Raw genomic sequence first — 23517 nt, 5'->3', positions numbered from 1 at the left:
TTGCCTTTTTAAAATGTAATAGTACAGTATGATATGGTGTAAAACTGGGATGCACAAAAACAAGCAGGTTATTTCGTTAGTTTTTTGAATTTTATTTACACGCAATTTTTGAAATGCATCAACAGTGTCACAGTTAGCCAGTGCTTTTGTTTATATTAAATCTTGTGGGGGGGAAAAGAACACGTAAGAACCAACGCACCTAAAACAAATGCCAAGAAAGCTGCATGAAAAGTGAAAAGGGAGAGATTGTGTACAATGAATACTACAGCTTAGTACAAACCCTGCCTGCGGGTCAGCTCGTGTTTTCAATGACTTGACATGCAAAAAGTTCAAAGTGTAAGGAAAAAAGGGGTAAAATCAGTCTGGCAATGTGAAATGCTTTGAGTTGGTTCTTTGTGTTGGGATTATGGGAAACACCTGACCAGTCACTCGCAGGTCACGTGCACTACTAGTCAACCTGAGCGAAGCTCTCCAAGCCCCCTCCTCTGCAACAGGGGGGCCGTTAAGAGCCAAACTAAGGTAACACTGATGGACCATACCAAATATCAACAAAAGGTCAAAATTAGCCCAAATGTACAATGACTGACTGGTTGAAGCACAGCTTGTAATTACAACTTAAACCACGAAATAAGGAAAACTAAGAAAAGCCTTGAGGAGGAGGGGAGTCTTTAAAGTCAGTGCCCTGCGTCCATGACGTGGCTGGTGGGTTCATCGAAGGTTATGTCCATGGCATCATTCCCTGAGAGTGAAGAACTGCGCACCCGGAAAAGAACACACACCTCACATCAGCACTGAATTTTTTTTTTTTTCTTTTGAAAAAGGAAGAATCTCACTCCGTTTCAATGCATCGACCACAGTGGCTCAGAATACTTGTGGTTGGTCTTTTTTTTTTTGCTAAATGAGAACTGGCACTAGTTGGAAAAGCTCTCGTGTAAATATGGATGTTGACATTTCTCAACCTACGCTAGTTTCTATTCGCACATAGCTACAGGGAGAAAAGGATCCAACCAGGAGAAAGTTGACAAAATGGAAGGTAAGAAAAGATTTGTAGATAAATTGCTACTCAACAGATGATCACATGAACTTTAAAACATCCACATTTACAAAAAGCATGTGTTAAAAATAAAAGAAATCAATCAATCCTATAAAAAAGGAGGGGGAAAAAAACTCAATAGCTGAGGGTCAAAATATAATAAAATCATTCTCTTTCAATTAATAAATACATCATTCGGAACACAAAAATAACAAATAAATTAAGCACAATCTCACACGAGATTTGTCGTCTACATTTTTTTTTTTTTAGACCTAGCGACTGACTCCTATTTCAAAATAATCCAGAGAGGCAGCACTTTGGGTGCCTTCCCTTCAGCCAAAAGCTCCTAGAAACTTTCCACTCATCAAAAACGGTGCAGATTTGAGAGTATATTTTGCACTAAATTGTGCGAGCCTTTAATGCACCCACTTCGATTTTAACAAACCGAAGAGTCTGGGAAGGATGCACCAAAGTGCAGACTCTCACCCTTTCCTCTCCTAAAAGTCATTATTGCTGGTGTGATTGAGATACGGGAGGGAGGGGGGGGAGGTGAAGGGACAAGCATGAGTGGAAGAAAGTACAAACAATAAGCACCGTTCAGAAATTTCAGTTCCTCCTTGGGACCCCAAAACATATACAGCTGTTTCACCTGCTCCTCCATCCTCTTCAGGGCGTCAGCAGTGAAGCAAGCTATGGTTGTGCGGGGAAGGAGGGGGGGGGGGGGGTCAGCAGAGAGGGGAAGTATAAAAAAATAGGATGCAGGTGAACTTGGCATCATAAACAAGTATTCTCGTTTGTTTGGTAGAGCGCGTCCATTTCAATGCCTGCAGGAGGTTCGGTCGGCCTTTTCCCAGCATGCTCGCCCCCCCTCTGCGTCCCGTAGCTCCTTTCCGTTCCGTTCTTAGTGTGCTTGGGGCGAGGTCCTTGGCTCGCTTATTTTAAATCCAATACCCTGTCTCCTCAGCACGAAGCATGCACAGTGAGCGTGTTCTTTTAACGTGTCTCGGTGGTCTCCACGGAAACCGTCGGTAACAACACACACCGAAGTTCCTTTTTTTTGTTGGTTTTTTTTTTTGCTTCCCTTTCAAGAAAACCATCCCCCACGCATCGTTCTGCTTTTGGAAATGGGAACGGTTAAACAAACACCCGGTTTTGTCTGTTGAGTTTCAGGATCTTCCCCAGTCTCTGCTTGGCGGTGGCCATTCCTTTCTTGGGCCGCTTGCCTGCAGAAAAAAACAAACAAAAGGAGCATTAGAAGCGTGCGTGAAGAGGACAATGCGCGTTTACTTGGGCTTTACATTTGATCATTTGGTGACTGTTGGGTCCATCAACTGACGGATGTTTCACGTGCGTCTATGGAAACCAACAAACGTTTCAGAAGCTCAAGTAGATTCATTGTTGGGCATTTTTAGTATCAAGTGACACATTGTCACATTCTGGCTCACGTCAGAGACGTGTTTGTTTGGACGACGCACAGCGGCAGTTACCGTTACAACGCTACAACGCTAGCTGCCGCTGTGTGTGGCGGAGTGTAGTGTCAACGTGAGTAATGAAGTGCACCCGTTGTGAGCAAAACCAAAAAGGGCGGCAAAACCGCCGTGACCCGCAGCAACTGCCTGCGATCACCCAACAGACGCCGGAGAGAAAACCCGCGGCCCTGAGCAACGCTGGAGCGAGGCGTTAATGCCGTCCCTGTTCCCGGACCAGGTGCTCTGCATCAGGTAACCTGCGCTCAAGGGACAGAAGGACAAAAGCACACTTGGAGTGAAAGAGTATTTAACACCAGACGTGGTAACATGGCAACGGACCCACACACCGTCCACAATGAGGTGTGCGACTGGCTCACTCAGAGCTGGGATAGGCGGCGGTGCTCTGATTTGGTTTCCCCTTTTTTCATGTATGAGGCCACACCCCCTTTTGACAGATGTTTCAGAATCTTACGGTATGTTTTTTCTGGATAAGTGTCCACACTTATCATGTCCCACTTCGAGAAGAAGAGGACGAAAAAATAGCACCGCTATTTGGAAGACGCCATTTTTTTCACCTCCTTGCTCTGCAGGAAGTGGCCAGTAGCCGCACCTTCCATCCATCTCACGCCGTCAGAAACTCAAATTTAATGTAGAAGAAAAACAGCTAGATTTCCAAACCTTTTGTGGCCTGATTGCTGATGGGCGGCGGGGGGTTGGGGGCGTGCCTCTTGGAAGGGTGCAGCGGCGGAGACATGGAGGGGTCACAGTACTGGTAGTCTGCCTCGGGGCGGTCGAGGGGGCTGGGCGGCCCCTGATTGTCCCAGGCCTCGCTGCTGTTGCCCTGGCTGTCCATGGGGCTCTTGTCCCCCTGCAGGCGGTGCTGCGCCTCCTCCCGCTGCCCCAGCGGCGAGCACCGGCTGGAAGCCGACCACCAGGGCTCCTGGGACGAGGCCGCCTTCTCCGGCTCCGACGAGCACAGCAGACCGGCCATGGACAGCATCCCCTGAATGGCCTCTTCTGTGCTGGGTGAGGTAGGACGTTCTCTGCAAGAAGCCGGGAGGACGCCGCTGTTTACCGCCGCTCAGTAACACTCAAGACACGCTAAGAAGGCAACATCCTCGAGGAGGTCTCTCACCGTTTGAGTGGTTTGTGTTTGTGCCTGAGTTTTTGGCCAGACGGGTCCAGCTCTATGGTGTGCCCGGAGCCTCTCTGCTGACGGGAGCCGCGCCCCCCGTCGTCCTCCGGGGAACTCCCCGAATCCTCGTCAGACGAGGACGACGAAGACGAGGACGACGATGCTTTGCGCTGCATCGGGGAAAGGAGAAAGGAGGAGTCAGGTTTATCACAGATAGTGTTGTATTTGTAATTCTGTGACTACACATCAAACATTTAAAGCTTTCCAGCGTCGGCTCTCCTGCACCTTTAAATGTGTCCTTGCTCATATTGTGCCAGACGGACTTGGACGTTCAATGAAGTTAATTAAGCGCGGTCATTGTTGCATATTTTCATTTTCTAACAAATTAGTTCATGTGTACAGAGGTCTGTTCCCCAATATTTACCTCTGAGGAAGAGTCACTGTCTGAATCCGTGTCCGACACACTGCAGTGTCCCGAGGCTTCTTCCCTGAGTTCAGTCTTCACCCTCTCCAGACCGCCTGAGAAACAGAACAACGTCAGCCTCAAACATCTTTGCTTTTAATAATAATAATGATGAATCATACCAGCCTGTGGTGACTTACGGAGGAGTGTGGGTTTCTCGTCCGAGCTGTGCTGCTCTCGGCTGTCCTGTGTCCTCTCCGACGTCACAGAACTCTTTGGTGGGTCAACAGATGGACGTTCACCCTCCGACTTTACCGGACTGCTGACTGGTCGCCTTAAATCTCTACACAAACACGCACGCACACACACACACGCTTGAATGCTGGGACAAAATGCAATTTCACCAAAGAAATACAGCGAATCTGCAGTATAGAACAGAAGACTTTACGGGCGCCGTTATCGAGTGAGCGTTCACCTGATAATCCTGCCGTTGACCAGCATCAGCCGAAGGTGGTTGTCCTCTAAAGACTCCGCGGCTGCCGATGCCGTCGACACTTTGTTGAGCTTCCCACGGACCTTGGCGCAGAAGGCAGCATCCTAGGTGGGACAGAGCGACCACACACCCCCCCCAATCAACAAACGTGGACCGTTTCATCTTTTAGCATCTACGCAGCCTCTTTCGAAAGAAGAAAAGAGCAGACTTCTGCGTGCGCCTCACCTCCTCGAGCGGCCCCACCTCCAGCCTGCGCAGCACCTCCCTGGTGTGCCGCTCCAGGATGTCCAGGTTGGACGGCATTTTGGGGGCCTGCCGCTGCTGCTCCCTTAGCCGCCGGGCGGCCCGCCTCGCCTGCCGGGCCTGGCACAGCCTCTCCAGAGTGGTGCGAGTGGCCGGGCAGGAGGTGGATCCGGATGGCGCTCCACAGCCGGCTCCCTGAGATTTCACTGGCTTGCTGCCGCTGACGGGTTCCTCCTGTTTATTCACGCGGAGCATAATAAAGTCAAGTTTCTACAGAAGAAGTCCTTCAGATTTCTTGGCCTCATAATCACGTGTTTATCTTTTCTTATGCAAAATACAAATTCCATTTACCTTCTATATGTGGACCTCTCAGAATATTGACTATATTTGACTACATGCCACAGCATCACCAAGTGCTTCTCATTTACTTTAGTACATATTGTATTTAAATAAGCTCTGGTAGACTGATTCTCACTCGTGAGGAGTCCTTCTCTCACCGTGTCCCATGTCCTTACCTCCAGGTGGCGGATCTCCTTGGTCAGCTCTTTGATGAGATGGTTGGGCCTGATATGGTCTGGTACCTCACTGCTGGGCTCGGTCACCTGCGAAGCCACAGCGGACCACATTCAGACAGGAGGAGTGAACAGAGAGCAGCCTGTCGCTGGCCGCTGACACGCACCCGGCGGACAGGAGCCAAACGCGGTGGCGGGCGGAAGGGAGGCGGAGTCGGGTCTCATGGCCGTTGGAACGCTCACCTCTCTTTTCAACCAGGTCCTCAGAGCGCCGATTAAAGCCTTGACCCCGTCCACCAGGTAGGTCTGTGGCGGACAGTTGTCCTCTCGTAGCTCTGAGGGGAGAAAACATACAATTAGCGAAAAGTATTTTCAATCCTTTTACACTTTACAATAATAGTCATATATTAGTGTATTAACCTTCCGACCTTCCGACCGGGCATTTAAAAATATATATATTTAAAAACAAACATGTCAAGAGTTAAAAAACAGAGCTGTGTTTGTTGAACATGTGGTGGAGATGCAAAGTGTCCTCAGGACAGCAAACACTGCACACGCCGGTTATTATGGAAATGAACAGTGTTGTAACATCATCATCATTCAGAGTGCACATTGCTGAACACACGCTTTCACCAGCCATCATTTACCATCATCAGGACAGGTGTAGGTGTGAAATATCTAGCTCTTACCTGACATCTAAAATCAGGTGTTCTCACATCTGTGGTTTGTACATATATATTGGTTTGACTCACCTTTCAGCGTTTCCAAGAGGTTTTTGGCCACATACCAACAGATGGCCTCGAAGTAAGGAAACTTAAAGAGGTCTGGGGTTTTCAGGCGACGCTCCATTTCGTAACACCTACAGAGGAGACACGAAAGCTCCATCAACCACAACGCGACCGAAGCACAAATGTTGCCAGACCAAGTCAACATGAACTCGGGGTATTTTACCTGAGCTGCATGTCGATGTTGAGGTTGTGAAGGAAGTTCCCTCCAAACGCCATGCAATCCTGAGCGGTGAGAACGGCATGGATCCAGCCTGCAGGGGGCGCCACAGTGCCGATGATCAGACAACGCACCCACAGACGGACTTGTGACCACTTTGGTCAAAAGTCAACCTTAAAAGCTGCCACTTGATTAAATATGTACTCATGGGGGACATGCATGTTTGTATGAAGATATTCACAGCACTAAAGACCCATTTCTGTACAAAAACACCCCCCACCTTCCCCTAACCTCCCGCAGTGAGACTTATATATATACACACACACACACACAAAAAACAATGACGCGCTCCCCGTCAGAGAAACAGTGCACTTTCTACAACCCGACGTGAGAGAAAGCAGATTGTGGGGGTCGGTGTAAGGTTGACGGACAGGCCTGATAAAGCCCTGGTTGACCGACCTACTGTGCTCTCTGACCCCCACTTAATTCCCACCTCTTCACACCCTCTCCGCCAAAAGCGCTTCTTTAAAAAAAGCTGCTGGAGGCCGCTGAAAGCATAGCTGGAAGAATGACTGAGGACATCCAGCAGTTGAAGGGCCGGACGAGGCGCAGATGTGCGGGGGGGGGGGGGGGGGGGGGATTCAGCCGGACGACCGCGACTGGAGACGTCGGCGAGTGACAGCGTGTCGTATCCCGTGACGCGAAACACAAACATCCTTTCTTGTCCACGAACGCTTCTAATCCAACTTCTAATTAACGAGAGCGCCGCCGGTCAGAAGTCCCGTGCAGAGGGGCGGCGTCACGCAGCCATCGTTGCAGCTCCATTTTTCCATGTTTTTCCATTGCAATCATGAAGAACGGTTAGGGTTGTTGCTGTTATTTTCCCTTGGCAATGATAGAGAACCTTCAGGAAGACTGTATTTTCCTGGCACGAGCCATGGGAAGCTGGATTTTAAATGCATGAGAAAAGACAAACAAATCCCCAGGACATGTCAGCTGGGTCGGTGCGGACGGGATGAGTCGTCAAACTATCGAACTACTGACGGTGGCAGATTTGGGGTTTTATCACTAAATCAAATGCTGATCTACTATGCAAATCCATCTGCAGGTGAGAACTGTCCATGAAGTGATCCTATAATAACCAATGTATATTTACATGTATGTAAATATTCCAGTCACACTTATGCTGATCAGCACAGTATCCAGCTGTTAAAAAGACTAAAAACGCAGCTTAAAAAAGGTCCTAAACAAACTTCCTGTTATTAAATCAAATCATTTAAACGGCTGTTTTGCAACAGAATGCTCTTGTTTGTATCCACTTTAAAAGAAACAGCGGAACAATTTCAGATCTTGATCTCAGAAGAGGTGCGGCACAAAACCTCTTCATACCAGCGTAAGCCTGCACCACTGACCTGTAGGGATGAGCAGGGTGGTTCCTTGGGGCACGATACACTTGTAGCACTTTTCCACTCGGTCCCCAAAGAACACTTCACTCTGATTGGGCGAGGAGCTCCATGCCTCGTATAGTGCAAGGTTAGCGGGGGTGGGCTTGATCAAGTAGAAGACCTTCTCACCCTGCAGAGGAAGAGGGGTTGATGTGTCAGCCAATCAGCTGCGGCCGCAGACCTTTCAGTACATTCACCAACACACTAAAAATGACATTGTGGATTAAACAACGCACGGGCGGTTTATTTTTCGCGGTACACGTCGATAATTCTCTAGGGATTCAGCTCTTTTTCGTGCAAACACTCACCCAGAGAACATGGTACCAGACTGAAGTGCCTCCAAAGTCTATGTGGAAATCTGTGTAGCTGTCCTTCACCCCCATAAGGCAGTACTTCTGGACAAAGGGCTTGGGGAAGAAGGAGTCGTCCGGCCAGTAGTTCTCCACCCAGGACATCTTCTGAGCCACGTCGGGAACCTCCACCAACTCGGACATCCTGGTTGGTGGTTGGAGCAAAACAAGTAGGTTAGACTTTCATTCCATTGTCAGATATTAAAACACGACTGTTCATTTGCAGAGGAAATTGATCATAGGTGGCAAAATCAATCCTTACTTTGTGTCAGAGAACTCCAGGCTGATGAGGTTGAGGACCTTCGGTCGGTGCGGGTTGCTGTAATACTTGATGAACTCGCTGAGCTTCATCTTGCTGTCCGCCTGCCGCGCCACATCGATCACGTCGATGACTTTGTCGCCGCCTAGGCAGGAGACAAGTACCGCTCAGTCAACGCGGCGTCACGTGGAGACGTTTAGCCGTCAGTGACTCCGGAATGAAAAAATATCTTCCAACTTTTTAATTGGCTGCTGAGTGGGCGAGAGGGTTCACTGGGGTCAGCAGCCTGCTGGCATCTCCATGTGCTCTTAAGAGATCAAGCCCTGAGGGAAACTGGCACCAACATGGCAGCATGGGGAGGGGTCGTACACCAAGGCAAGCGAGACAATCTGTCAATCTGTCCGCACCACCATTCCCCGAGGAGGAGGAGTGGGTGGAGTTGAGAGGGCTGCTGTGTTCAACACCGATGTGTGCGTGGGAGACCTGGAGCACCGAGGTGAATACGCGTCTACGCGTGAGGAAAAGAGCGTGTGCACAGGCGTCACGTGGTGCAGTAAAGAGACACGAGACAGCTGCTGAGGAAAAAACAAGAGCTGAAGCTCCGCTGGCAGTCGGAGCGCCACAAATCACACTCTGGCTGACACGAGGGGCCCGGAAGCGGGACCGGGGTGCTCAGTGTGGAACCAGACAGCTGGTTGTTGTATTTTACCCACACCCCTCCCACTCACCTTTTTTATTACCACCCTGTCCTACACACACACACACGCACACACACACGCACACACCTCTGACGGCGCAGCTGGCCAGCGTGTGATGACAGAGAACAGCTGGAGTAAGACAAAGCTGCGTAGAAACACAACGCCAGGATCGAACACCGGCGCCACAAACCCAACGCCAACACAACCGGTGGAGCCAACACTCCTCCCTCCCTCCCTCCCCCCCTTCTCCTCCCCTGTGAGAGCCTGAAGCTTATTGTCATTGTTTCCAATTAAAGGCCTTTTTAAGTTTATATATTTGGAATTAATCAGCAATATGGTAAAAAAAACAAGGTTTTCCCATCAATATTATAGCATTTCCCCGTTTACTATCGTGCATTAGTTTTCTTTCTATTACAGTTTGTGTAATAAACAATGACTTTATATCAAAGCAAACCGTACAAAAGTAAAAAGTTGGTTTCTCAAGCGTTATCGTTACCCGCCGATGTGGTAGTTACATAGTTTGCATGCCCCAAAACGCAACATCTTTTTACGACAACCTTTGTCTTAAACCCCTCTGGAGTTGACCAATCAAAGTCCTCCGATCATCATCCCGTCGACTATGCAGCTGTTCGGACCCTCGTTCACTCACGTGGTGCCATTATCTTCTGGCTGTAGGAAATGCAACGCGACACCCAGTCCCCGGTCACAACACCTGTGCCTTGGCTTATCGCTCAATAGGGCATGTGAGAGAGAAATAAAGTGAGGGGGGAGGAGGGGGGTGTAATCTGAACGTAATGCAGTAATGCATAAGCGGCCGGCTCGGTAATGGGCTCGTAATAGGAGCCGCGAAGTGGCCGGCCGTTCCAACAAGGAAGCGTAGTGTCAGAGCGAGCGGAGTGAATGCTTATTTACGAATCCTTCAGCCAGCGTCCGATGCCCCGCCCCCCCTCCCGACAAGTGGGCCGAAAGCCCCCCGTGAAGCGAGAGAACCTGGCGTCACGCTGGCCGGCTTGGTTGCGCGTCCTTACCCACGTACTGCTCCACGTCTCGCACGGAGAACGTCCGGGCCGGTAGTTTGAGTCCCAGGCCCTCCATCTCTGTGACCTTTATGGGGTAGTTGAAGCCGTGTCTCTCCAGGTACCTGGTGGTCACGTGCTCGCCCTTCATCTGCATCATGATCTCGTCGCCGCTGAAACAAGATCGCTCACAAGTTCAGACCTTTGAGCGCGTCGCAAAAAGGTTTATTTACACGTCGGCATTCGGAGGAACAGCAGCTTTGGGCCTCACTGCCTCCTCGAACACGCAGCTGCACGTCTGCCAACACGCCGAGCGCAGGCGGCTCTGATCGGCGGTGCGTTCGCTAACGTCATTAGCGTGACCGGAGTGTGCTTTAACCGGCTTACTGCAGTTAAACGGATATAAACCAGGCGCGGACGGTGACGCTCCAGTGGACAGCTCAGGCCATTCATGTGCACACGCGTGTAGGTGGATAGCTACCTGGCAAAGGTCCTGTTCTGGAGCTCCTTGACAAACACCGGGGTGCCCGCCTGCACCGGCCTCGACCCGTCGTTCGGCTCCGTGTAGTCGTGCCTGTGGCCGTTGTTGCGCCTTTTCACTGCAACGAAACAGAGACAGCCGAGGTTCACCGGGCCGCTTCCTTCTAACGCCATTGCGCCGTCGGCCCTCTGGAAGCGGCCTCTTTCAATGAAGTGGTGAATTAGTCACCGGGGGGAACTTTTTGTAAGGGCGCAAAGTCGCTACTCGACCCTCCCCCCCGCGCTCGGAGACGGGGCCGCGGGGGCTTGTCCAATCGAAGCGGAGGGCTTACAAAAGCATTCAATTAGCCGGTAAATGTCTGCCCCCGGGGCAGTCTGAGGTTGACCCATCCCCCTCCACGAAAAAGTCACACTTGGGTGACACTGCAGGCTGTTTTTCTTTTTCCTTTCACCCTTGTGACCAGTCAAGCTTACAAATACAGAAGTGCGAGGGGGAAACGGAACGAAGAATCAGAGGACGCCTTAATCACTGGGAGACGGAACACGAACACACAGCGGTACTCACTCAGGGAGGGTCCGTGGACCACGTCACAGTTGGGACAGTGGTAAACGTCGATGTCCACGGCATGATGCTCTTCTACCTGCACACAGCTGGAGATGGACAGGAGATGCGGTTAGAACCAGTTTGCGCTTCTTCCAACGTGACAACACGCAATTCTCTCGGACCACGTTCTGATGCTGATGTAGAAGCTTGTGTGTGTAACCGGAGGAGGTGACGGGTTCGAGCGCTGGGATAAACAAACACAGACATTGTTTGAGTCTGGAAAATAACCGTCGCTCTGATCAATTTGACCAACAGATATTCAACGAGTCACCGGAGACGGCACCAGGAAACTTGAAGCACATTTTAAAGCTCGAGCACGATACCATCCACACCCCTGTGCGGCACCAGAAGCCACCAGGCCTGCAGTGCGAGCAACCACCTCAGAGCAAACGGGAGCCCCCCCAGACTTGGACCGCCTGGGGGGTTATCCCCGTTCTTTCCATTCTGCGTTGCACATGTGGACGCAGAATGCGGTCAAAACCTTGACCGACTGCTTGTACACATGGGCGGCGTTGTTGAGGATTTTGCTTCTCCCCCCCCCCACCTCACAGTGTCACTAACACAGCTACCCCCGACTATCCTGCAGCAGCCGAACCGCAGGCACCGACACACATGGAATTCCTCTCTTGCATACCAGGAGTCCATTCCAGAGCAGCCTGGACGGCAACCAAGTTGCCATTCGGCCTGAAATGACACCAGCGGCTATTTGGAGCTGCAGAAACCGCATGCTGCACGTTTGTGTGACTGAGCACGTGCACACAAGATTCTTTCTATTGCTATGTGATGTGAGAGAGCGGTCACGCACCGAAGGACCCCGTGTGCAGGCCACAGCAATGCTCTTCATTCTTCAGTTTGTTTTGTGGGATTGTAGCATGCGTCCCCACATGACCTGAAAATAGGCCATGGGTCCATCCATGGGTGTTTGTTTACTTACTGGCGTTTCCATATCAACAGACAAACATCAACATCTTAAAAGCATGGATGTTTGGATGGACTAAGGTGGTTAAGAGAATTAATACTATCCGGTTATTACTAGAACGACCCGATGGACCTATTGTCTCATTATTTCCCTTGCACTGGTGGATTTTAACTTTACTAATGAGGAAAGACTCTGCACCATTAGTGCTGTGCAGGCGAACCCGAAAACGCAAACAAACCAAATAATTCACAACAAAAGTGTAAGCGCCCCGACGTGAAACCATCTTTCAAAGCCGCTGGCTTCGGTTCGACAGCCAGCACAGTGGCATCGGCTATAAATGATTCATTTGTGGTGGAAAGGTGAATGTCTGCGGGGGGGGGTGGGGGGCATTTTGTCAGCTTTGATCTACAAGACATTGCAGGAAACTGTGAAAGGAAATAAAGCCCAGGGGCCATTAACTCATCAGGAAGTGGTGTGATTACGTGAATGCTGGCCTGGTGCCTCTGTAATTTACCACATGTAACCTGCTGCCATTATTGGCTGCAAATGCAAACAATTACATATCAACTGCCAAGATTTCTGCACATTATGTACTTTACTCATTTACTGATGAGGATATTTGATTTGCGCTAAGCGGGCTTGTCGATGCTGAAGTTTGATCTTCAAGTTATTTCTTGCCTCCGACGTTCAAAGAACTAAATATATAAAAATAGGAAAAAGTAGCCAAGGAAGTGCTGCTGCTGCACGTGAGCAAGCGGACGCCCAATGACAGTGGCGTGCTTGGCTGCTGCATTAAACCTCGCTGGTGGATTCTGAGTTTTGGTTGCTCAATGCTGGCTGGGGGAGGGGGGGGGCGCATGAGTCACCGCTCTCTGCCGCCGGCCCACGTCGGATAAGAGGAGCGAGAGCGGGCACGCGCCCGGCCGAGGTGTCCTCGTCTCGCTCGGTCCTCTCCTCTATGGAATACCACAGAGGGAAACCGGGGGCCCTGTGCCACTTACAACGGCCTGACTCGGCTTATGTGTCTCCACAAATGATTAATACGTAACAAGGAGCTGAAGCTGGTGAGACTGTGTGGACCCGAGATAGAGCATGGGGGGGGGGGGGGGGGGGGGGGAGGAAACTCAACTGAAAAGGGAGAGAGGGGCCAAGTATTTCCTGTCTTGCTCAGGCTTGATGTATTGCACCACTGCAAAGTGTGCAAACAGTTCTTGCACCAGCGTGAACCTCATTCCTCACTCGCTGGGAAAGCAGTCGTGGCAGGTCATCTGAATCCTTAATGACAGAGTTACGGCACGTTGTGGTCGAGGTTGACAGAGCCTCACAAAAGAACAAAAACAAAACATCCCTGCGCAGGAGACGGGGAGGGTTACTCAGTGACGGCATTGCGGCCGATTACCAAACATAACATCCCTATCCTGAATAAGAGGAGACGTGTGTACTTGGCTAAACCCCTGCCGCCAACAGCCCCTCTCCCTCCACTTCCTCTAATCAAGGGCCTCCTTCCTGTGTGACTGAGAGGGCTTATTCATTAGTGCGTGCACTGTGAGGGGTTCATTGTCCTCCGTGATCAGTGGCGAAACACAAAGCCTGGAGGCGGGCATCGCCATTAACTTCAGCTCTGAATAACTGCTCCGCATGGGGCGGCGACACGCCCACATTAGGGGTCTGGCAGATCCCTAATGGATGGGTGGTGGAGAGGGAGATAGAGAGGAGATGAGGGCAGTTAAACACACCTGGCCTTCTTTATCTCCCCCCGATGGGGAGGGGGGGGGGGCTCCTGACTCCTCCAGGCCCTTTACCCGAATGCACACAAACGGCGGTGGACTAGAGGACAAGAGCCACCGAGCCCAGAAGGACGAAATACAGATCCGTCATTCGGGCCGGGTTCTGCCGATCAAGTCGTTTCAGCCGGCTACGCCTAAAAGCGACCCAGACTTTCCCGCAGTGGTTACAGCGTGAGAGAGAGGTGGTCAGCTGGTAAACAACACAAGAGGATCACTTTGTTGTTTACGGGGCGGCAGGGAGCCCCGGGGAGCTTTAACAACTTAATCGTTTTTGGGACAGGTCGAGTTGCGTCGGGGGCTCCAGGGACTGGGGCTCTACTTTCACACATGTCTTCAACGGGGTTGTCTTAAGGCCCATAAGTCCCTTGTAAAAGCTACGGCCATTAGTCTCCAGTGACTGACGAAAACGTCAGTCTGAACCCAGCAGAAGAAGCACCAACTTGTGGATGCAATCGTTGCTCTGCGCTCGTCGTATGATTTTTAAAATACATCAGGTATTGTGTTATTCCGAAAAGTGGAAAGGTGTCAACACTTCAGCCAGTCTTTCCATTGATTTGCACCCAGTAACGCCCGGAAACATCCAAATCCCTCCCAAAATAAGTTGAAAGCTGTCAATAAAGTGCACTTTAATACCATAATTCAATCCGACTGCTGGTCAACACACGAGGCCGTTGACCCCTAATCACCATTAAACTAGTATTAGTTTAAGGACGTAATGCAGTTTTCCTTTCCCAGCCGTGGCAATGAATGTAAAAACAGCCTTTTAACAGGAGTTAATCCGACATTTAAACAGATGAAGTGAAACGGTTCTTTCATGGACGAGAGTCGAAAAAAGAAACAAAGAAGAATCTTTCCCCTCGTTCAACCATCCACTTAGCGTAAACACTAAAAAAGCACTTTGTAGAGGCCATCAATCTCCCTTTGGCGTGCTCACAATCTGTGCGACATTGACGGATCGTGCACTGAACTTGGCTGGCTGGCTGGAGCGTCCATCAATCCCCCTCCTGTCCCATTGAGGCCCGCTAGTCCATCATCGCCCCCGACCATCCGTACCTAAAGCAGACAGCGGGCCGACTGGAGCGCCTGACACCTACGGCGGGGTGAAGCCCCGTGATCCAAAGTGACCCGGTGGGGAAATTGGCATCTCGGAAGCACTGGAAACAGTCAGTTTACAAAAGCCGGCCTTGTAATTAGGTGACGCTCTAAAATGCTAAATACCAGGGTTCAAACTGACATTTGTAATCCAAACCATAGGCTCCAGTAGCGGGTTTGTGTGACTAAACAAGCACTTAAGGGCAATGGCACTCAACCAATGAGGAATCGGCATCGGAAAATACATACATTTAATCTGCACTAAACTATTTTTCTCTTCTTTCCTCCATCCATTCATACATATCTAATCCATGACAACACATCAGTAAAAAAAAGTTTGGTTCCGTCTTGAAACGAGGAGAAAAAAGCAGTGTTTTTTTTTGATAACTACAACCCGTCAGCTGTACGTTAACTAAAAGTGGTCTTTTGTGGTCCCCTTATCGACAGGGGAAATGTCTCTGTCTGTATTGTGATACAAGACTAGACTCCGGAACCACGTGTTTCAGGACAAGAGACTACACATGCAAGCAATTAAGAGCGCCATGTTTAGAACACCACGAGATCTTCTGGCTTCCCAGCTGAGCTCACTTATCACTACCTACGCCGACACAGATAAACCACGCTGTGTTTTTCTAACAATGCTCAAGTCGTCATCTGGTCAAAGTCCCAGGCTGTACTGTGTACCGAGGTGAAACTGATGGAGAAAGGGACACTCTCCAGAAAGACAACCCCCCCCCCCCCCCACACACACACACACACACACACACAAACCCTGATAGCAAACCAGGCACCGGGACGTTGAACCAGGCACCGGGACGTTGAACCCCTCGTTCCACTCCATCGGCGCGCCATCATCCAGAATATCCCTTCCCTTCCCTTCTGGCCGGCCTCGTGGGAAAGAGACTGGAAGTGTGGCTGGTGTTGGAGCGCTGCTCCGTGTGTGTGTGTGTGTGTGTGTGTGTGCGCGTGCCTGCTGATTAGTCATCAAAGAGGGAAGCTCCAACATTTGTTCCTTTTCTTGCTGGCACATGACACACAGCCAGCAAGTCTTTTTTGGATGTGATTCGCCACAAACACTGGGCTCTGCCAAGTTTTTTGGCAGGGAACTTGATGTGGTTGCGCAATGGCTTCCGTCATTCCAACACAAGCAAAAAAAAAAAAAAGATTATTGTATTCATAAACAGTTGCCGTGGAGATGCGCCCACACAGAGTGATTCAAGGGCCCGGAGAACTTGATCCGTCTTAAACTTGATCAATGTTCTTTCGCGTGTTAAAAGTTATGAAAGAACCTACGTCAGGTCTGACGCCGCGTTTGACAACAATTATAAAATATGGCAAAATCTTGTCGTCATCTTCCTTCACTCTCAATGAGAACAACGACTAGTCGCCTCAGCCAGCTTTACAGGTATCAATGGAGGTGATGAAATCACAATCAACCACGTCCCTTATTATATTCCATAATACATTCTCAGACAATAACATGGCTTAAATATACACAACAAATACATTTCCAATTATGATTTTGACAGCCAACGCCGACCCACCCTCACATGTTACGGATCAAAAGAAGGTTTCTACAATTCCACTCAAAATCTATTGAGTAGGAGACTAAAGAAAAGGAGTAAATAGGACGTTAAGCAGCAGGACATGTGTGTCTGGTCCTTTTAAACAGTCCCCCTGTTCACCGCTAGGGGTCCGCTGCCATGTGCCTCCCATGCCTGAAAGGGGGATTTAAATTTCTCCAGCTGTCAATCAAAAGGCCGACCATAACAAGCTCCTTGTTCTCAATCTTTGGCTTGCTTAAAAATTAAACCAGTAAACAACGGATCAAAATACTACAAAAATTGCAACATCTTAAAATGTGTATTTTTGTATAATATAAAAGTTGTGATATAAAAATATCCTGTATGTGTGGTCCAAATAAATACGTCTCAAGTAGCGTTGCATTTGAAACGTTTATCGATGCCATTACCTCGAGTGACCCGCGGTTAACTGAAGCCTGAAACACAACGACTTGAGTGGATCTTAATCCGCCGAGAACCGACATTAAACTTCCACCCGAAGTGGCCACAAAGAGCAGGCGAACGTGCAGCCGTTCTGTGTCACGGTGACCCCGCGGAGCTCCGCTCGGGTTGACTGACACAGCTCCGCCGTCCCGATGGATCGGCGTACTACGAGATTATAACTACTGGCAACGGGCTACATTCGGGTCAATATCGATCACTGTGAACGGATTTACATGTGCCATGTACATGGCTTTATGTTTGTGGTCGAACCGCCAGGAGAAACGACTCAATTCAGGCCGACCTCGCAGAGCGAAACGTTACTTTCTTCGGTAAAAGTCGTGTCAATAGACGGTTTAAAACCCCCGTCGCCCACCGCTAGCGTTAGCAGGCTAAGTTAGCTACCAGTCAACACCGCCGAGAGAACCGTCGCCTTTCCCCGTTAAACCCGCGGTGTTTATCGCTTCCAATGACCCGCGCGGCTTGAATAAATCAAAACCTACATACCCGCCGTGAAACCAGTCTTTACAGATGTCGCACTCGATCATAAACCGGCTAACATCGTAGGACTGCCGGCAGACACAGTACAGCGGGGCCGCCGCCATCTTCCTACTGTCCCCAAACAACGCAGGAATGAAGCGGGGCGGGGATTCAAGTCAACGTCCGGAAACAGCCGAAGGCTGAGCCGAGTTTACCCGAGAGCCTCCACGCTAAGCGACCCCACGTCTGACGTCTGTTTCCCAATGATTCATTTCCATCTGCTTGTGTAGGCACAACAACAGTAGACGCTAACTTTTTACAACAAAGGAAATCAATAATGACACTGTTTTAGGCATTTTGTCAGTGATCTAATAATTATGTTCAACCAAATTGGTCTATTTTTCGACTATGGATCTCTCGGGAAGTATTTTAAAGTATATATTGTTCATCAGCCTAGGTCATTACTCATATTAGCAATACATTAAATACATTTCTAGAAGGCTACCTTTTCTAAATCTTAGTGGATTCAGAAGTTTATCTTACATTTTAAATTGGAATCTTCACTGAAAATAGGCAAAAATGACTAATATGTATGAATGCACTGGCATTTAAAAGCAAAGACATATCTAGAAAAATATGGGTAAATACTAATGTCCATAATAACTTTAAACTAAATAATAAATACATTATAAAAGTAAGTCATTAAAAGCAATGTCTTGAATTTTCATATTTTAGCTCAAAATCCTTGTACGTTCAATCAAGATGATGTTCTATGCTGTAAGGCCATGTGTCAAAACATTTTTAGCTGACTGAAACTACAGCATCAAGAACATTCTTTCAATGTGCCATCAGCATTGAATATGTCAATAACCTTTAAGAGCAGTTAATGTGATGTAAAGAAGAGGAACAAAGAAGAAGCGTAATTGTGTCACCCAAACTAAAACTGCTCCATCAGCAGAACATTTGCGCAGTTGCAGTTTGTCATACTTTGGTTCTCCCACCTCTGATAACATTCCCAAGCAATGGCGGACATGGTGTAATAGCATTACCAAAACACACCCCTGCACCCCTGGTATGTCTCCACGGAGAGCGTCTGACATGCCCTACGTGCCTGTGTGGAGAACAGCAATGGGACCACCGACCCACAGTTTGATGCGTGAGCTGACAGCACCCATCCCCCAACACGCCCATCTGCTGCTCTGCATAGGCAAGCGGGCCGGGGTGCATGCAGACACTCAGGAGCCCTCACTGCACAGGAGACACATGGGATCCACAGGAGACACATGGGATCCAGCCATCTGACACTGGATATCAGACTTGTTGTGTTTTTTTGGCTTTGGGACTTTCTCGGCCTGCACATGAACATCTCCTCTTTTGTCCTTGTACTTGATTGGTTTATGAATAAATGCTCCCATAAACGTGTACCACAATTCACACGATAAAGTAAGAACTAACTGCGCTTCATATGCAAAAAAAAACATGGTAAGTGAAACAAAGCTATAAATCATCCGAGGACAACGTGGCTGGCTATAAATATCCATTCTCAAAGGAAAAAAGAACTTTTACAAACTTAAAAAGTATGTTGATCAGATATTGATAAGTCTCAAAAGTAGCTTATAGTAACACAAGTGTAAAAAAATACTCTGTAAAACTAAAAGTCCAGCACTGAAAACTAAGAACTATATAAGCAACTTATTGTACTGCAGTACTGAAGGGAAAATGTAATAATATATATATATATATATATATATATATATATATAAAATATATAATGTAATATAATATATATAATATAATAAACACATGTAAACATGTGTTTATTATATTATGTGACGTTACGTTTCATTGATTCATTTACAGCCTTCTACCAAAAAGGGGCATCGTGTGCAGTACGATGGCGCCACCTCGTGGCGGGATCAGGGAACTGCTCTGTGTGACGCGCAGCTGACGTCACGATTTACCCAAACAAGCAGGACGCGAGGCCGCCCCCTCGTATGGAGGAGTCACATCATTAAAATATCATTCGAAATGCAGCGATAATTCATCGGGTACGACCTCCATGGACCCTGTTCCGCGATTTAACAAATAATCCGATGATAAAAGAGGTAAGACGAATTGTAAATGAATGGTTTTGGGAGAGCTGCGCTCATTGAAAACGTTTAGTCAGTACATCTCTTTACATCTCCACCTTTGATTATATAATACTCTTTTGGACCTGAATATTTATTTGGATTTTAATCGTCTATCTTGCTGCAGCATCGCAGTGTTTCTGCAGCAGTGCGTATTACTGTGTCATACGGGTATTTTCTGTGGTGTTTGTGTAATGAGCAATTAAAATATGCAGCCTACCTGATCAACAATGGTCATGGACATAAAAAGTACAACAAACAAAAATAGGAAAGATTAAATACTATTTTCAAAAACCTTTTCAATAGAATTGCATTACTCTTATTGTAAGATGTTTAAACAAACTACGCTTTGACTAAGCTAAAGAGCTTAAATACATTTAAAAACTATATGAAGAAAAAATACTGCATGTTTGATTTATCCGAGTCAGACTTTATTGAAGGTTTTTACATTGTATAATTTTATTGCAAATGAAAAAAAAAATGGAGACTGAGGAAAGCTACTAATCAGGAGCACGTTATGAATGTGTCCCTCCTCGGTAAAATGTACATTTGCATCCTTAGTCAAAGTGTGACTTTATCTGTAACCCAGGAGGCCGGGGAGAGAAGACCTGAACCTGAACATGAGGCGGTTGACGAGAGGAAAAGCCCTGAGCTTGGTGAGGGAGCTGGACGCCTTCCCCAAGGTGTCAGACAGCTACGTGGAGACGTCGGCCTCGGGGGGAACAGGTGGGTCGCCCCTCTGGAGACAGAGACGTCAACGGGGTAAAGACATCGGATCGCTGACCCGTCCGTCTTGTCCGTCTCATCCACAGTGTCGCTGATTGCCTTCGTTGCCATAGCGCTCCTGGCTGTCCTCGAGTTTTTCGTTTATAGAGACACTTGGATGAAGTATGAATATGAAGTTGACAAGGATTTTTCCAGGTATTAATCAAACAAACCATCCCCCAATTTAACTCAGTATATATATTAACCCAATATTTACAGTACATGGCGGAAAATGACTGTCAAACTGATATTACGCTGCCTCTTGTTTCATTTACAGTAAATTAAGGATAAACATTGACATTACGGTTGCCATGAAATGCCAGCGTGAGTATCTCACGGAGATGAATTCATCAAATAGCATCATAGATTTAAATATATGGGGCAGTCGTCATGCAGGCAGATTAAATGTGTGTTTGCAGATGTGGGAGCGGATATTTTGGACCTGGCTGAGACCATGATCACATCCAGCGGCCTCCACTACGAACCTGTGAGTGACACACGGTCTCCAAGCAGTCATTTTATTTCATGTTGCTTTTCACAAACCTGCATCTCTTGTGTTTTTTCCAGGTTATTTTTGAACTGACTCCCCAACAGAGACTGTGGCAAAGGTGAGCCATCATGAAGTCAAAATGAAACCCCTGAAAATTGATTTTAAAACAACGTGGAAGAGCTGGAGAAGTTGTCTTGCGTGCCGCCAACTTTTCATTTGGTCCCCAGCGCGTTGCTCCTCATACAAAACCGTCTGCGAGAGGAACACGCCGCGCAGGAAGTCCTCTACAAAACCCTCCTCAAGGGACGTCCCACTGCGCCGCCGCCACGGTCAGTTACGTCACGCGCGTCCACTCCATCAGCCCTACAAAAGGCCGTCATATCAAGGCCCTTAACGATTGTGCGTTCAGGGCCCCTGTGGAGCCGCTCGGCGCGTGCAGGATACACGGCCACGTCCACGTCAACAAGGTGGCGGGAAACCTACACATCACCGTGGGAAAGTAAGAGGAATTGGCACAAAAAAAATAATTAAAAAGCCGGCAGGTACCTCTCACCACGGCGCAGCTGGAGGATGTGAAAATATTAGGGGCGTAACGATTCATTCACTGAATCGATTAATCGATTTATATTCCTGCGATCCAACTGAATCGATCTGTGCTCCGCAAATCGGCATTCCGGACGACATGTATCGATTACAAATCGATTGAAATGGTACATAATCGATTGTATTGATACTTGGAAACTGCACATTGGATTAAAGTACAAAAACGGCATGGATGCGTGTTTGTTTTTTAGCACTTTAGACACGTTAAACGTGTGACGTCATCAGTACGCAGCGGCAGCCGAGTTTACCTGTAAAGACATGCGACCCTACAATGTGTTTCAAAATCCGGGGTTCTGTAAATTGATCCAAACATTGTGTAATTATTGTGTAATGTTTACATTGAAAATGGCACTTGATTCAAATAAAAGGTTAATGCATTTGCCATTAATTGTTGTTTGCTTGTTTATAATATCCATAATTAATTTAAACCTGATTTCCTTACAAGAAACAACAGGGATCTCAGATACTTTGCCTGCACTGTTTAGTAAAGTTACTGAATCGATTTCAAGTCACTGAATCGAATCGTTCTAAATGAACCCAGATCGTCCATGAATCGAATCGGCAACCATGAATCGCAATTCGAATTGAATCATTGTTAAAATGAATCATTACACCTCGAGAAAATATGCAAAACGGAAACAATATGAAGCGCTAATACCTTTTCTCCTCCAGGCCCATTCACCATCCGCAGGGACACGCCCACATCGCGGCGTTTGTGAGTCACAACAGTAGGTCACTTTTATTATAGCAATTTTCCCCCCCCCCCGAGAAGTTGGAGATGCTCCACGTCCTCGATGTGACCTGAGCTCTCCTCTCTGCACCACAGCGTACAACTTCTCCCATCGAATAGACCATTTGTCTTTTGGGGAGGAGATACCGGGCGTCATCAGTCCTCTGGACGGCACGGAGAAAATCACCTTCAACAGTGAGTGACTGCGTTTCAACGGGAGGAAGAAAAAATAAAAAGTGAAAAGAGGAGCAATTACAGACTTTACCCACCTGGTTTCATTACAGATAACCAGATGTTCCAGTACTTCATCACGGTGGTTCCCACCAGACTGAACACACGCAAGATATCGGCAGACACGCACCAGTTTTCTGTGACCGAGCGGGTGAGTGAACAGTAACCATCACGCCCCCCCCCCCCCCCCCTCTACCCGGTGAACCTGGGGCAAGACGCTAACCGCCGCGCCGTCTGGTTGCCAGGAGCGGCTTATAAACCACGCGGCGGGGAGCCACGGCGTGTCGGGCGTCTTCGTCAAGTACGACACCAGCTCCCTGATGGTGACGGTCAGCGAGCAGCACATGCCCCTGGGGCAGTTCCTGGTGCGACTGTGCGGCATCGTCGGGGGAGTTTTCTCCACCACCGGCAAGTCTGCTTTTCAACCACCGCCATCATCATTTCAGTACCAGCAATAGGGGCAGATTAAGATTAAGGGGCAGATTAAGCCGCACTAGATTTTTTTTAAATTCAAATTCTGGTGCGGCGGTAAAATGAGGCCTTTTAAATCTTTAGGAATGCTGCACGGGCTTCTGGGCTTCTGTTTCGACGCCATCTGCTGTCGCTTCAAACTTGGAATCTACAGGCCCAGAGAGGAGAGTCCCGACGACGCGGCTCAGCGACCATGATCGTCCACTGTACGGATCGAACAGGCGAACCGCGTCGATTCCACAGGACGTGCAGCTTCACAACGCAGACCAGCGCCCGACTGCTTCGTCGCCCGGAGACGTTCCTTCAGGAGCAGCCATGTTTCAGTCCGGTCACTCTACACAGCTACATAATGAAACTGTTGCTCTCCGTGATGGAGTTTGTTGCTTTAGGTCTTCGGCTCCATTCACAATCGTAAATATAATAAATCAGTAAAGTTGTAAAAACCGCAAACTAAATTTTCTTTTGGAAATTATGAAAAAGGTTCTTTGAAGTAAAAAAAAAAAAAAGATTGGGATGGTCTTTAAATACTTGGATCTTTAGTATAGCACGAGTTTATGTTTAACAGTCAAGCATCAAGAGGATTGCTGCACAAAAAAGTGTGAATTGTTTGGACCGATATTTGACCCCTAACAAACCTGTAGCTTATAGTCAGCTTGAGAGTTAAAGAAAATGATAGTTGAAAGTCTGAAGACTTAAAAGAATAAAATGAAGACTATAAAGTTAGAAATAAGT

The 23517-nt window shown here is 48.1% G+C and overlaps 2 protein-coding genes across 3 annotated transcripts; one reads left to right on the top strand and one right to left on the bottom strand.

Moving 5' to 3' along the window:
* Positions 1-71: 71 nt before the first annotated feature.
* On the bottom strand, positions 72-17618 carry kdm7aa (lysine (K)-specific demethylase 7Aa). Its single transcript, XM_040175285.2, has 18 exons — positions 17394-17618; positions 11047-11132; positions 10483-10600; positions 10014-10174; positions 8291-8432; positions 7987-8173; positions 7646-7808; positions 6240-6327; positions 6041-6147; positions 5532-5623; positions 5292-5378; positions 4759-5010; positions 4516-4637; positions 4241-4383; positions 4062-4156; positions 3638-3807; positions 3181-3545; positions 72-2256 (listed from the first exon to the last, which is right to left on the bottom strand). Exons 1-18 carry the CDS (start codon positions 17489-17491, stop codon positions 2168-2170), a joined length of 2565 nt encoding a protein of 854 aa, XP_040031219.2. The 5' UTR covers positions 17492-17618; the 3' UTR covers positions 72-2167.
* A 1700-nt stretch (positions 17619-19318) lies between these two features.
* Positions 19319-23228, top strand: LOC120818315 (endoplasmic reticulum-Golgi intermediate compartment protein 2). Of its 2 annotated transcripts, XM_040175289.2 has the most exons (13): positions 19319-19471; positions 20085-20221; positions 20308-20416; positions 20538-20584; positions 20680-20747; positions 20828-20868; positions 20978-21079; positions 21160-21249; positions 22026-22081; positions 22180-22278; positions 22368-22465; positions 22560-22722; positions 22870-23228. In XM_040175289.2, the coding sequence occupies exons 2-13, from the start codon at positions 20116-20118 to the stop codon at positions 22980-22982; spliced, it is 1092 nt and encodes a 363-aa protein (XP_040031223.1). In that variant the 5' UTR covers positions 19319-19471; positions 20085-20115; the 3' UTR covers positions 22983-23228. The 2 variants fall into 2 exon arrangements, with proteins under 2 accessions (XP_040031223.1, XP_077956557.1); XM_078100431.1 differs by lacking the exons at positions 20978-21079; positions 21160-21249.
* The last annotated feature ends 289 nt before the right edge of the window (positions 23229-23517 follow it).

Source organism: Gasterosteus aculeatus, chromosome 4 (assembly GCF_964276395.1).
Source record: "Gasterosteus aculeatus chromosome 4, fGasAcu3.hap1.1, whole genome shotgun sequence".
Classification (NCBI taxonomy): Eukaryota; Metazoa; Chordata; class Actinopteri; order Perciformes; family Gasterosteidae; genus Gasterosteus; species Gasterosteus aculeatus.
The sequence above is the reverse complement of the archived record's forward strand: the minus strand, read 5'-3'. Positions and strand labels throughout refer to the sequence as shown.

Bases quoted from the DNA above. Each gene is read 5' to 3' on its own strand.
- kdm7aa (XM_040175285.2), bottom strand. From the start codon at position 17,491: ATGGCGGCGGCCCCGCTGTACTGTGTCTGCCGGCAGTCCTACGATGTT. The intron at 5,624-6,040 runs GTGAGTCAAACC...TTCTCCCCTCAG, and splicing joins CCTCTTGGAAACGCTGAAAG to AGCTACGAGAGGACAACTGT. The intron at 4,384-4,515 runs GTGAACGCTCAC...GTGTTTGTGTAG, and splicing joins GTCAACGGCAGGATTATCAG to AGATTTAAGGCGACCAGTCA.
- LOC120818315 (XM_040175289.2), top strand. From the start codon at position 20,116: ATGAGGCGGTTGACGAGAGGAAAAGCCCTGAGCTTGGTGAGGGAGCTG. The intron at 20,417-20,537 runs GTATTAATCAAA...TTTCATTTACAG, and splicing joins GTTGACAAGGATTTTTCCAG to TAAATTAAGGATAAACATTG. The intron at 22,082-22,179 runs GTAGGTCACTTT...TCTGCACCACAG, and splicing joins GGCGTTTGTGAGTCACAACA to CGTACAACTTCTCCCATCGA.